The 13,275-nt window shown below is 43.7% G+C and overlaps 1 protein-coding gene across 2 annotated transcripts in view; it reads right to left on the bottom strand.

The window, feature by feature from the left end:
• Positions 1–13,096, bottom strand: part of Pp4-19C (protein phosphatase 19C) — a 41,084-nt gene extending 27,988 nt beyond the window's left edge. The window contains exons 1-6 of one of the 2 annotated variants that reach the window (XM_075684900.1): positions 12,949–13,096; positions 12,394–12,552; positions 9,280–9,364; positions 7,688–7,840; positions 5,869–6,042; positions 1,555–1,681 (exon numbers count right to left, since the gene is read on the bottom strand). In XM_075684900.1, the coding sequence (XP_075541015.1) occupies positions 1,555–1,681; positions 5,869–6,042; positions 7,688–7,840; positions 9,280–9,364; positions 12,394–12,551 (697 nt within the window). In that variant the 5' untranslated portion in view covers position 12,552; positions 12,949–13,096. The remainder of the gene's footprint in view (positions 1–1,554; positions 1,682–5,868; positions 6,043–7,687; positions 7,841–9,279; positions 9,365–12,393; positions 12,553–12,948) is intronic. The other variant, XM_075684901.1, reaches the window with a different exon arrangement.
• Positions 13,097–13,275: the final 179 nt, after the last annotated feature.

Here is a 13,275-nt window from a genome sequence, read left to right as displayed (position 1 = left end):
ATGCGGTAGCAACAGAGAAGACAGCACTTTCCTAGAGTGCTGTCCCCAAAAATTGCAAAAAAAATCTGGCTTCGGAAGGCGCTGTCACACTGCGGACCGCTCGGCTATCCGTTGAGACAGGCGCCCCCGCCTTGGTATCATCGAAAATAGGAGAGACCGGATAGCCGCAGTGATGTATTTCTCCACTGAAAAACAAGACCAGCAAACGCGAGCAAAAGAAAGGCAAAAGTGGCATCACTATAGGGCGCAGTAGTCACATGGGGCACAGGGAGTGCTCCTACTGGCTGTTGTAGATTTGAATTGCTGATTAACCTCTCTCGCACGCATTTGCACAGTAGCGAGCAGTGAATTCCCATCAATGTGATTGATGATCGTGGCAGCCTTACACACGTGTTCTGTGATAAGCCCCGAAGGAAGCAAGTTCAGAACGGCCTATGGCAACGCGATATCAGATATTCAGCTGTGGATTTCAGCATCAGCTCTCACTAATGAAGAGGTTTCACGAGAGGAGACAAAAGCGGACGTTTTGAATGCACTCTCATATATCTCTGCATGATGCATGACACATCAAAAAGGTAACTAAGGAGCACGAAACTGCTGCAAAGAAGAAAAAAAAGAATCAAAATGTAAAAAAAATGTGTCCTCACAGGCAAAGGACTACACCTCAGGTGGGTTTCATATGCTCAAAGTAAATATTTAAATTTTTACAACAAATAAAACTCTTGAGCTCCGTTTTCACAGCTTTCATTCTTTTTGCAGTTACTTTCAGTCATCCCAGTGCCATTTCAACCTAATCAAGACAAAATCATTGTCTTTTGCACTTAGATTGTGAAACAATGATGAGTGCAGTAAAGCTGTCCCCATCTTTATCTGCACCTCATAAAAAAAAAAAAAATTGTAATTTTCTTTTCTGCAAAGTTGTTAAGACTATGCATAGGAAAGGTAAAAAAAATTATGCTAATTTCAGCATTTAACATTAAAGGAGCAAAAGCTGGTAGCGCAGAATGCACAAAACAGACCGTAAATGCCGCCTTTACAACTTAGTGGCTTGGCTTGTCCCACAATTTGGCTGCAGTCAGCAACTACTGGATCAACTAGGCCTCGCTATTTTCCGTTTTGAAGTGCTACAGACAAACCAAAACACTCGGTGGCCAACTACCATGCAATGGTGTAGCCAGAGTCTAAATTATCAAATGGCGCACTGTGAGGCATCTTGAAATTTCGGTTGTCCTTACATTACATCTATAAGACAACAGGCGGTGCCATGAAACTGTCCAAATAGGCATGTCCGAATTAATGGTTCGTGACTGTGCCACTCTTTTTGTTGGCCTTTAGGAAACAGCTATGCTTTGACAAGCTTTGCTGGCCACATGCAGGATGAAGACACTTCCTCTTCTGGTGAACCTGGTTTTAGGGCCCTGCTGCATAGTATGAATAACCAGTCAGCAGCTGTAGAGGCTGGTGAAAAGCTCTCTCATATCGCAGCATTTCCCTCTGGGATGCACCAAGCTTGCATTGTGCAAGCTGCTGCTCACAAAGAATATAAGAGCTCACCTTCAGGGTCTGACCAGAGCAGATCGCACATGGGGCCATCATGAGGCACCTCCTGCTTGCGGTCAATGGTGCGAATCTGGTCCAGGGTTTGAATGGATGGAGACAGGCCCCCATGAACGCAGAAGATCTGCACATGTCAGGAGAGCAGAAGCCGTTGAGAACACTTGACAAACCTTGGTCAACAAGCAATGTCCAAAACAGATGCTGCCAGAAGCTAAAGAGGAGTGCACAGTATAAGCAGTGTCAAAACAATTCATGCAGAAACCATCAACGATCGTAGTCAACGTAAGCGAATAGCTGAATACTTTGCAAAAGCTACCGTATTTACTCGCTTAATGATCGAACTTTTTTGTCAGAAAAATTGACGCAAACTCAGGGGTGCGATAATTACGTGGTTTAAAATTTCCAGCAAAATTTTTTTTTTCTTCCCACATTTGCTGCTGGATGACAACAGGTTAAGGAGGCCATAGAGTTTCATACAATAATGATTGTAAGAAACTCTATTAAGCAGGCGGCTGCCGCTGTACAATTGCGCTGTAATAGTGCGGGACTGGGGCGGGACACCAAAACAAACATGGCTGCCGGCGGAGCAAGCCGAACGCCCTGAACGCGTTTTTTTCTTCCTTCTCATGAGTATATTACGTGCATTCAAACAGTTTCTTCCGTATCAGTAACGAGTAATATCGTTAATATCGGCAAGTTTGCGACAATAACATAGCCATGTCCACTTTTAGGGGACAGAAACAGAGATGGGCGCACTTAGCTGCCAGTGACATTAAACACATGGTGGGCATGCTGCGGAAACTGTGGCATTTGTCTTCACTACTATCCTAATACGGCACGTTTCCGCTAAAGGTGGGCGAATATCTTAGCTGTGTTACAAGCATCGGCGTTTGAATAGGGTACACTTCTAACGTATCAGTGCAAACGTGGCCACTATCATTGCCGCTCGCGATTTGTTGTGTGCCCATGAGCGCAGACGAGAAGAATCGAAAGGCGCCTTTGTTGTCGTCGTTGTTGGCCAAAACCATTATGAAGCCTACAAGTAATAAAGCCAAAGCAAGTTTGGTTGTAGCTTTCTTTTTTTCATGGAAGTGCGGAAAGTGATGAAAGGAATGAAATGAGGCGTGTGCTTAAAAAGGTTTGGTGCGTGCAGACCGCTTGGTATGTCTTCAAGAGTTGTTCGCCTAGCATTTGACAGCATCCGACAAATGGTAAGCGTGATCATCATTAGCTAGACTTGGCACACGACATATCACTGCAACAAGTTTGGGGTTTGATCACTAAACAGGAAAGAAAAAAAAAATTTTGACGACAAAATTCAGGGGTGCGATCATTATGCGAGTGCAATCATTATGAAAGTAAATACAGTATTTGCTTTATTAAAGGAACAGTGTACTTGAAGGCATATATTTATTGCAGCCAGGATATTTGGGTAGCATTAGTTGTTTCGCTGCATAATTCCGCAGAGAACACAGCTGCTAGCAAGCCCATCTGATGCGGTTTTTACAGGTGGCCAGCACGTGTGAAAGCATGCGTGTCTTAAAGAGCTGTAATAGGCGTTTGGCAACAAACTTGCCCTGCACAGTAGTGTGAGAGCACACATCCTTTGCACGTCCAACCATAACCACCAACCTCCGACCACAAAAACAGGTGAAAGATTTAAACAAAGTCATTTGCTTTAAAAATCATGCAGATACAATCGAGGATGATTGTCAATGCATGAGAATAGCCAACTCATTCTATAAAGTTACTGTTCGGTTTATTGAATAGAATGTTGCGCTTGAAGGTGTTTACCCATAGCGGTGACAGATGATGCCAGTTCTGTAGGAGCAAAATCTACAATTTTGAAGCGGTGCCAACACAGATGAAGTGTACTTTAGCTATAATGAGAACAAAATGGGCGAGTATTACCTGCAAATGTGGCATAAAACTGAACATATTGTGAAATGCTTCCTTGCTGTCAAATCTGATCTAAATTCAGCCAGCGGCTGAAAGAGCCATGTATACTCCGCGCTCCTAGTCATGCAACACTCACGCGTGAAGCATGCAAGGCTGGCGGACATAGGGTTTTCTTGTGCAAGAGATGATTGTGGCGATCTCGCCTCAGTGTTTCTTCTAGATTTCTCAAGCTGAGATACACAACTGCAAAGGCTGGTGAGATGATTAGACAAGAACGGAGGATAAGCATCGACGAACTGGCAGAGCGTGTGAACATTAGTCATGGTTTGGTTTACACTATAATTCATGACCATCTTGATTATCAGCTCTTGTGTGAACAATGGGTGCCCAGGATTTTGAACCACCGGCAGAAGATGGAGAGCTTCGGCACTGCCTTGACTCATCCGATAAAGTATCACAATGAGGGCGACAAATTTTTGGCTGCAATTGTGACCGGGGATGACATGGGGCCACTACTACGAGCCTGCAACACGACAGCAAAGCTTACGGTGGGAACATTCGAATTCACCACCCCCAAAGAAAGCAAAGGCCATCATTTCCGCCAGAAAGGTGCTGCTGACTTCCTTTCTTTTGGTCATCAGGGGCCCTTAGCTATTGAATTTGTTAAATCTGAAGAGACTAGCAATCATTTCTAATATTGTGAAATACTGGATTGACTGCGTGTCGCAATCAAGAATGAATGACGTGGAAAATTGATGAGTGGGGTAATCTTGCTCCACGACAATGCCCATCCCCACGTCGCTGATGTGGTTAACACAAACTGGCAAAGTTCAAGTGGGAAAGACTGTAACATCCACCATACAGCCCAAATCTGTTGCCTTGAGACTTCCACATTTTTGGGCAATTGAAAAAAAAAAATACAGCTCAAGGGAACCAGATTTGTGTCGGATGATGACGTCAAAGAGTCTGTTACAGAATATTTGAAGCAGCAACCCAAGGAGTTTTACAAGACAGAAATCATGCGACTTGTTAGTCAGTGGGACAAATGTATAAATGCTCATTTTTATTTATTTATTGGAAAATACTTTTAACCCTTTGAGGGTCGATGCCGTAAATATACGGCGCCGTGAACAGGTCCGAAAATGGTCGAAGCTGTATATTTACGGCGCCGTCTGTACGTTTAAAACGCGTGCTAATTTCCTAACTTTTTCTTGCCTGGCATGTGCTGCCGCTAGGTGGGAATACGCGGAATTTTTTCTCGCGTCTCTCTCTTTCGGTTTCCGTTGTATAGTTCTTTTTTGCTCCGGAGCGTCTGCTACCGCTCGCGCATTGGCGCCCTCGCAGCGGTTAGTTTTGGTTTTGTTCCGCATGCGGTTTCGGCTTCTTTCGCTCGCAAAACTTATGGCTATCTCGTTCTTATCACTCAAAGGGTGACCGCCTGTTACTCGCTCGTTTGTTACTCACAGGAGTCCGCATACGAAGGATGCCGCCGTGCATGCGTTTCCTTTTCTGGCACTTTATTCAGAAGTTTCCTCCCACGGCTGCTCAGGGAAGCAGTACCCAGAGGAGGTGCCACGTCTGCGCCAACACCACTCGGCAGCAAAAACGTCGCAAGGACTCAAGGTACATGTGCGCTGTGTGCAACAAACCGCTCTGTGTGGAGCCATGCTTCAAGGACTACCACACGCTGAAGAAATATTAGTGCAAGAGGAACATTTGAGACTTGCGAAAAATTGTCGTGTGAGCATTCTTCTTGTGTATTTTTCTCGTGTGGACATTGTATATAACAATGCGCCATTTTTTAAATTCTTATAACTTTATTTGCTATTTTTTGTTGTTTTTCATGAATAAACAGTACATACATGCCAATGGAAAGCATTTTTTCTCACTTTACGGTCACCCTAGAAAACTTAAGGTAAATTTTTTTCGAAATAGGTCCCTCTGAAGAATTTAAATGTGCAATAAAAAAAAATCGACCCTGGGTGGTCGCATATGGCGAAAAAAATCGACCCTCAAAGGGTTAAATAAAGTACTTTGTTTGTCATATATTCGTATTGGCTCACTTTCCTTTCACTCACCCTTGTAATACATTTACACACAGGCTAAAACTCTCCATATTGCGATCTCTATTAAAGTTGATATCTCCAGGTAGGAATAAGTACTGCAATATTGCAGAGCTAAGTTCTTGGCCTGAATACCGATATCACACTCACCCTTTTAATACATTTACACACAGGCTAAAACTCTCCATTTTGCGATCCCTATTAAATTTGATATCTCCAGGTAGGAATAAGTACTGCAACATTGCAGAGCTAAGTTCTTGGCTAGAATACCGATATCATGCCAGCTTGCCGATTTTTCTATGTGGGCTACTCTCTACCGGCAATCTGGCTTCATTCTGCTGCAATGTACCTTGCCATCGATGACAGCAGACAGGGAAAGGTAGTCGAAGATCTCCGTGCAGTAGCGCCAGACGGTGATAGAGCCATACTTGCGCAGGCACTCGTCATAGAAGCCGTACACCTGTGTGATTTGTCGACTCTCGTGGTTGCCCCGGATCAGTGTGATGCGGTCAGGATAGCGCACCTGCACACAGCAGCACAGGCTCACAAAGGCTGCAACGCACTCGTAGGTGGTGAATCGTTAGACAGCAGAAACAACGGGACATCCTGTACCACACGTGTAACCTTGTATGTGGCCCTCTGTAGTACTTAGCAAATGCCATGACTTGTAACAAATTTTTTTGCGACACAAGCTTTTCCTTGGCTGTGAGTAAGCGCAATCACACGCATTTCAATACAGAGCGCTCAAGTTTTGTAATCAGACACTTTCAGAGCCTACTCAAAACACTGGAGTGGACTAAAGAATCTAGAATAACTGAAGTAGAACCATTTGTCATTAACATCCGTGACCAGGTAGGAATAAGTGCACTATTCATTGATGGCCGAGATCATGTCCCAACGAGTGCCATGCTGAATGTGCACATCAGTCCAATGCAGTGTCTGCAAGGCACACCGTGACTTCCTCACTGAAATTGGGGTGTGTCAAAGGGACCCTAAGGCAAACGTTAAGTCAGGCAAAACTGATAGGTTAATGCTAAAAAATGTCTGTGATGCCAATATTACTGAGAAAGAGATTTGGTGAGCAAAAAATAGAGGCAAGTGCAGGGCCCAATTTATTACTTCCCTAGACATTAAAATATAGCCAGCTGACGTTGTACTGCCTCATTATAACTTTGTTACTAATGGTACTTCATCACAGATAGTAAAAATATAATTACATTGCATTATAACAGAATGAAATTGCTGCTTCTCCACTTCTATTCGATTCACAGAAAAAGCTAATTGACGCTACCCTTGACGATGACGGAGATCGTTGAAAAAGTTTCATTTTTATTGAATCCAGCACCGCCCGTGCTAACTGCAAGCTGCAGAAAATGCTGCGTGCCTGTGATTGTCTTGGGATACCTTAATGGCCTACATCCCTGTCTTGCCTCGGTCTCTGGCCACGCACACTGTCATGTTTTGTGCAAAAAAATACAGTGCCAACTCTTGCATGGTAAAAGAGGGGCAATGACCTGCACCGTGTCATACTGCTTCGCCTGTCGTGGGCAATTTGAATTGTGCTAGAGGAATGCGGCCACTGCAGTCGTGATTTTTCTCTGCAACCAAGTAATTTCTTGGCCCAAATCAAGTGCTACAAAGTTTCTGAAAGGGCACTTTGACAGTCTATGTCAACTTAAAAAACACCTTTAACTTTAAAGTCCCTTTAAGCATTCGATAGGATAACAGTATGGGGTATGCGAGTAAAAGGGCTGTGCTACGTTCTGAGAAGTGACAAAATGGGATCAGGCTTATCCAGTGTCAAAAACAAAGAAATGCATACTGAGGAATAAGAGCGGTCAACGTGGTGGAGCATGTTGACAATAGGGGCAACATTCGCAGCTGGAGCTTCTCTGCAGATTCTCCAGACAGTGCTGCTGGCACTGTTTGAAGGAAAAAGTTGGAGAGGGGGAGATGATGCTACTCTGGTTCGTCCTTGGACTTTACAGTGAATAGGTGTTTCTTCAGCAACTTTGCATCATAAATGTTGCCGAAAATCTTTACAAAAACACCTCAGTTGATTGGCAACATTGCCCTGTGATTGGTATGCTTGAGGAAAATCTTTGAGTCATGGCAGATATCTCAATGGGGAGGTGAGATCTCAAAAGAGCATTTTATGAAGCACTTGCCTTCAGTGCAAGAAGTAAAAGGAAGGTCTCGACGCTGTAGAAGCCGCGGTCGACAAAGTCTCCCATGAAGAGGTAGTTAGTGTCGGGCACATCTCCACCCACCTTGAACAGCTCTTTTAGGTCATAGAACTGGCCGTGGATATCACCGCATACCTGAAAATAATAAGCAACATGTTGCAGAAAGGGACTTGCTTGAGTGACTGATCTTTCTGTGTGCCCAAATTAAACAAGAGCTCCAGGGGTATCATAGTAGAGGGGCCCAAATCAGTGTTTGTGGCACAAAGTCAGCGGACCAATGAAGAAACAGACAGAAGAGGCACATATGATTTGTGCCATGCGAGGTTCATTGAGCACTCCCTCAGAAAAGGTATGGCACCTTAAGACATTCTTGCACTTTCTCAATTTGGTGCCGCACGGCCAACTTTCGGTCATGTGAAGTGCATCTGCAAAATGATCAAGCTCGAGCTTTAGAAACCAGTATGGTTATACGTTTCCCCTGAGTCACGTTTCTCACAGTAGATGGTTGACCCCCAATTGCGAACCTTTTGCCGAATAGCAACGGAGACAACAGTTTTTTGATGCTGGGTCTGTTCGTTTCTTGTTTCCTCCGCTAACCTTTTGCACCAAAAGCGTTGTCAGCTATGCACTAATTAGTCCAATGTCGCACTTTGTCAGTTGCCAAATGAATTTTGACCACCTGCGACTCTACAAAGGGGCACTGAAACACTTATTGAATATGGTAAGAAAATGTTTACAATGTGCTGATGATGCTGTCATGAACCAAAAATTATTTCACTGGGTGCTGCAGAAAACCTTTAATCTTGCATAATAGATTGCTTGCTCCCTCCTGCAGCTTCCAAACTACACATTTTCCCCCCCATGCTACGCAATGCCAAACGTTACATAAAAAGTGATTGCCCATAGACGTCAGCCATGGATACACACATGCACGCACACCGTTCCAGATTTTCTAGGAAATGAGAGATTGCTGTTTGTCAAGCACAGCACCCCAGCCATCCTGTCAGCGCTCCTTTGTCACTCTCATGCATCTTTGTCAGATGCCAGCTTCAAAGTGTTACAAACAAAAAGGTAGCTATAGGTAGGGCTTTTCTATTGGCATTATCTCGGCTGGGAGGAACCAATGAACAGGAGGGGGTGGTGAAAAGTAAACCTTTAGCAATACGGGAAAGCAGGATAGCTGTCTGACATTCATCTTCAGAACTTATTAAAGAGTAATGAAAAGACCAAGACAGAGCAGCGACAGGCACTTACTCAGGTGGGATTACCTAAGTGCCTTGTCTTGTCGTTCCTCTTTCGTCTTCTCATTGTACTTTAAAAGAGTTCTAAAGATGAAAGTAAACACTGCACTCATTATATCACCTTCATATCAAGTCCTTTAAAAAAAAAGTTGTCTGGGAACTTATTTCCTGTGCAGTGGGCACTGCCACATTCATTATTCGGAACATTCTCTATACCAATCGCCATACCTGAGAGAAATCGCACCCATTCGAGCATGCTGCTTAGTTTCGAGAAAGAGATGTTTCGGAACCCTTTTAACAGGCCAGAATGTTTCAATAAGCAAAAACACTTGCTTTCTGATCCTCAAGCAGAATGGCGCCATGGCATCTAGATGTCGGAACAGTGAGTTTGTGCTTCACAGCAGTTTGCCATCGCCAACTGTAACCCAGACAGTATGACTATGGCAAGACGCCTTGGCCGAAATCGAAAAACATGAAAGTTTACTGAACACACTTTCGGAAAGTTGTTTCGGAAAGTGTTACCCTGGCACACAAAATGAAAGAAAGGAAGAGTCAGTTATGTTTAGGAGCCAAACAATTTTAAGTTTCACTGCACAAAAAGAGAACAGCCTTGCGTGGAATTGGCGTGCAGTAATATATGAAGCATCCAGAGTACATTTTCTCTTTAGCAATCATAACATGGTTTTATGACGGGTGAAAGCAGCGATATCACAGGAGTGTTGGCGTGGTGGCAAAGTGAAGGCTTAGCCTTATAGTATTACATTCTGCATGAATATAAACAGCCTGTATGTATGTATAACAAACATATTTTTAAGGAATTGCCTGTGGGAGGTAGTAAATTTTATGCATGCATATCACTTAGTAGTTGCAATTTGTGCTTTAAGGTCTGAACCGTGCTGCATATAGCATGTGCCCAAAAATGCCTTACTACCAATTTTATGGATTGCAGCTGAATAGATTGATTTTCGAAGAGATTGTCACCTTGAAGCAGCAATATACTTCACTTGTGACCAATGTGCTCAAATGAAAATGGTATTGCGAGCTACTAAACTTTCGGTCGATCGTGGCACATGAATGCAATATGGGGAGTAGCAACCAACCACCGAGTCCCACTGGCCGTTTACTCGCAAGGTATATGCGCTTCACTGTTCAGACCACTATGGCAGCAGAAGAGGCAGAAACACCTTTTCTTGTAGGAAGCTATGGTGCATTGGTTAACCAGTTCAACATGATGAAAAGCGCAAATATCGGAAAGTGCGCTAATTATCAAGTGAACTTGATTTGTAGTTGTACAGTATGTAACAGAAATAAAAGACAAAAATAAAGATACATACTACATGTCTATCTCTCACGTATACTCACTCTGACTCCTAATAAACATAAGTGCAACTGTCTTGTTTGTAAATTACTACCCCCTAATCCATGCTGCTCACCATACTGGATGTTGTGATTCATTGAACAAGAAACATCCGCCTCTCCAATTAGTACGAATCAATTTGCAGTGGTGGAATGATTGTGTTATCTGCCACAGACCTCTGAACAATCACAACTACCCGCCGTGGTTGTTTAGTGGCCAGGGCACTGTGCTGCTAAGCACGACGTCATGGCGTCAAATCCCGGCCACGGAAGCCGCATTTCGATGCGTGCGAAATGCGAGAATGCCTACGCATCATATGCACGTCAAAGAACCCCAGGTGGTCAAAAATTGCCACTATAGCATGCCTGATAATCAGATCGTGTTTTTGGTAGGCAGAATCTCAGCATTTCATTTTTTTCTGAAACAATCATATTTTTTGGAGCTTTTGAGTGTAGTGTGCACTATTTATTTCCACCAAACACTGTCTCCCGGTAAGTGGCAGTGTTCATTCACACTTGGGCAACACAACACGTTAACAGCTTGTCTGAGTACAAGAAGATGAATGACACAAAGAACTCAAAAAAATTTCTATTATGAGTGTTAACATTCAAAGGTAACACAGGGCGAACTGTCACAGCAAGGAGGTCCATGTTGAAGGCCCACTAAAGAAAAACAGTAAGTCTGGTTAGACTCAAAGTATATTTGAATAACTCTAGTTATGTTGATTTTGTGATAATGAGCTGACTATTTGAAAAGAAAATGAATGTCAAAGTTCTTTTTCTGAAAAGCTTCACCAAAACATCAGCACCGATAATATCGTGACATTGTGGATTTCAAAGCATCTTTTCGAATTTGGGCAGCTGTGGCTCCGTAAGGGTTCTTAAAACTTCTTAAGTCTGTGGCTCTCTTAGAATACAATTGGGTCCGTTTTTTTTTTTTTGTTGTTGTTATAAAGAATTAACTAAGCTCGAGCAGATGCCTTCAAAATTCATGACGTCACGGCAAGCTGATGCGGGAACTTTATGATGGTGGTATGGTATGGTATGGAGAACTTTATTGGTATGATGGTGGTGCCACCTGCCTTTTGCTCTTGTGTCTTATCTGGCTTACCGAGCATCTCACCGTAAGGGTGGCCTTTTTGGTATTGTTGATGGGTGATTTACTAATAGATTTAAAAATTTTCTCTTCACTGTTCTTTTAAGTTTGACACACGAGCGTCTTTGCCCTCTGCCACTGATAAAATGCAGTTCTCACAACAAAAGTCTGACTGGTCAAGACATTCCCTTGGTAATGAGTAACGTGCTCAATACAGATACATTGCAGAAGGATATGCTACGAAGTCCCTGGTCACTATGGACAGTAGCGAATAACTTCTGCAAGGTATCCATTCAGAAATATAGACTCGAGTAGAGCGCGCAGAATTTGTTGGCCAAATACACTTCAAATGTGTGAAGATTGTATACAAACATACTCCTTTATTGCACTTATAATCTTAGTATCTGCATACTTAAAGCTCACTGCTGAGGCACAAAAAACGTTGCTTCACAGGAACGTACAACATGTTGGACGTAAACTAAGAATGCCCTTACATTCTTTTTACGAAACACTGACAGCTACTTACACTAATAAATTTACATCCCCGGTGTAATCGCTATGCGAAAAATACGCTACTACATAAGCGGAAACACTTAAGCACTATATTAGAGTAAGTCGCGAGTATTCAGGTCATGATTTAACTCACTGCTCGACCCGATGTAGAACATATTAAGCTCGTTCCCATACAGTGAAACAGGAGGTCACGCTCCCTTAAACCAAAGTGTATTTACCTACTCGGCGCGTGAATTACTGTCTGGAGTATACACAGTCACCGCGTGTATAATCCTGAAGGCAGATAACTCAATTTCTCGATGTTGCAAGAAGACATTATGCAAGAGAGGATAGCACCGAGGGAAAGAAAAATCGCCACATGTAGTATCGCACTTTACACAGCGACACAGTAATCAAGATATTCGAAGTGACTCATGCACAAAAGATACTGACGCAGTGTAAGAGGCCAGTGGCTGTATCAAAACGACTGATGTGAAACTCACGGTGACCGGAGAGTCCACCCTCTGGACGTTGCTCTCTTCGACGAGGATTTCCCGGGCTTTTGCGCAGAGTGACTTGACTTCCGACTCCTTGATGATTTCGCATCTTCGCAGCTGCTCGATCTGGCGATCGAGATCGCTGCAATCGCCCATGCCTCCATCCTGAGATAACGCGGGGATGCGAAACACAATTACAGCTACCGAACGGTTCCGCGGTAAGAAGCCATCGCCGACTTCCCGGCGTAAAATGGATATGCGAGTCATCGGATGTTACGCCAGCAGGAAGAACACATACTACACCACTGACTTTCAGTACTGGATAATGACAAACGTGATATGCTCTAGTACATAAGAAACGGCGTAACCTAGTGAACCAAAGTCTAGACACGCGAGTAAACCAGCGCGAAAGGGCTCCCGTAACGCTACACCAACTTCGCTGCACGGTTGACAGGCACTGGCTACCGTGCTGGCATCGCTGCCACATTCCAGCAAGGCGCTACGAACACAAACTGCTAACTGTAGACAAAACAGGCGCATAAAGAACAGGAAGAGACTTGCCATTTCGTCCACAGCTTGCTTAAATTCAGCTTGCCGGGTGAAAAGAGAAAAAAAATCACAAATATCGATTCTGGACCATCGTCGCACCGCCTCGGCGCCTGGAGGGCCTAGACGCACCACGAAACAAGGGACGGAAGAATAACGACACGTGACCGGATTTGGCCGATTCTAGTGAGCGCGCAGTTTCGGAGTTGTGCAAAAAAACAGAACTTTATAGCCCGGTAGTTGACTACTCACAAAATAAAGCGGTCATTCGCGACATAAAACAAATTAAGAGTGACCTTTTAAGCTGTTCTAAAGCACGCTCAAATGTGGGATGGCGCTTGC

The sequence above is a fragment of the Dermacentor variabilis genome, chromosome 3 (genome assembly GCF_050947875.1).
Source record: "Dermacentor variabilis isolate Ectoservices chromosome 3, ASM5094787v1, whole genome shotgun sequence".
In the NCBI taxonomy this organism is placed as follows: domain Eukaryota; kingdom Metazoa; phylum Arthropoda; class Arachnida; order Ixodida; family Ixodidae; genus Dermacentor; species Dermacentor variabilis.
This window is presented reverse-complemented; position numbering and strand designations above follow the sequence as displayed.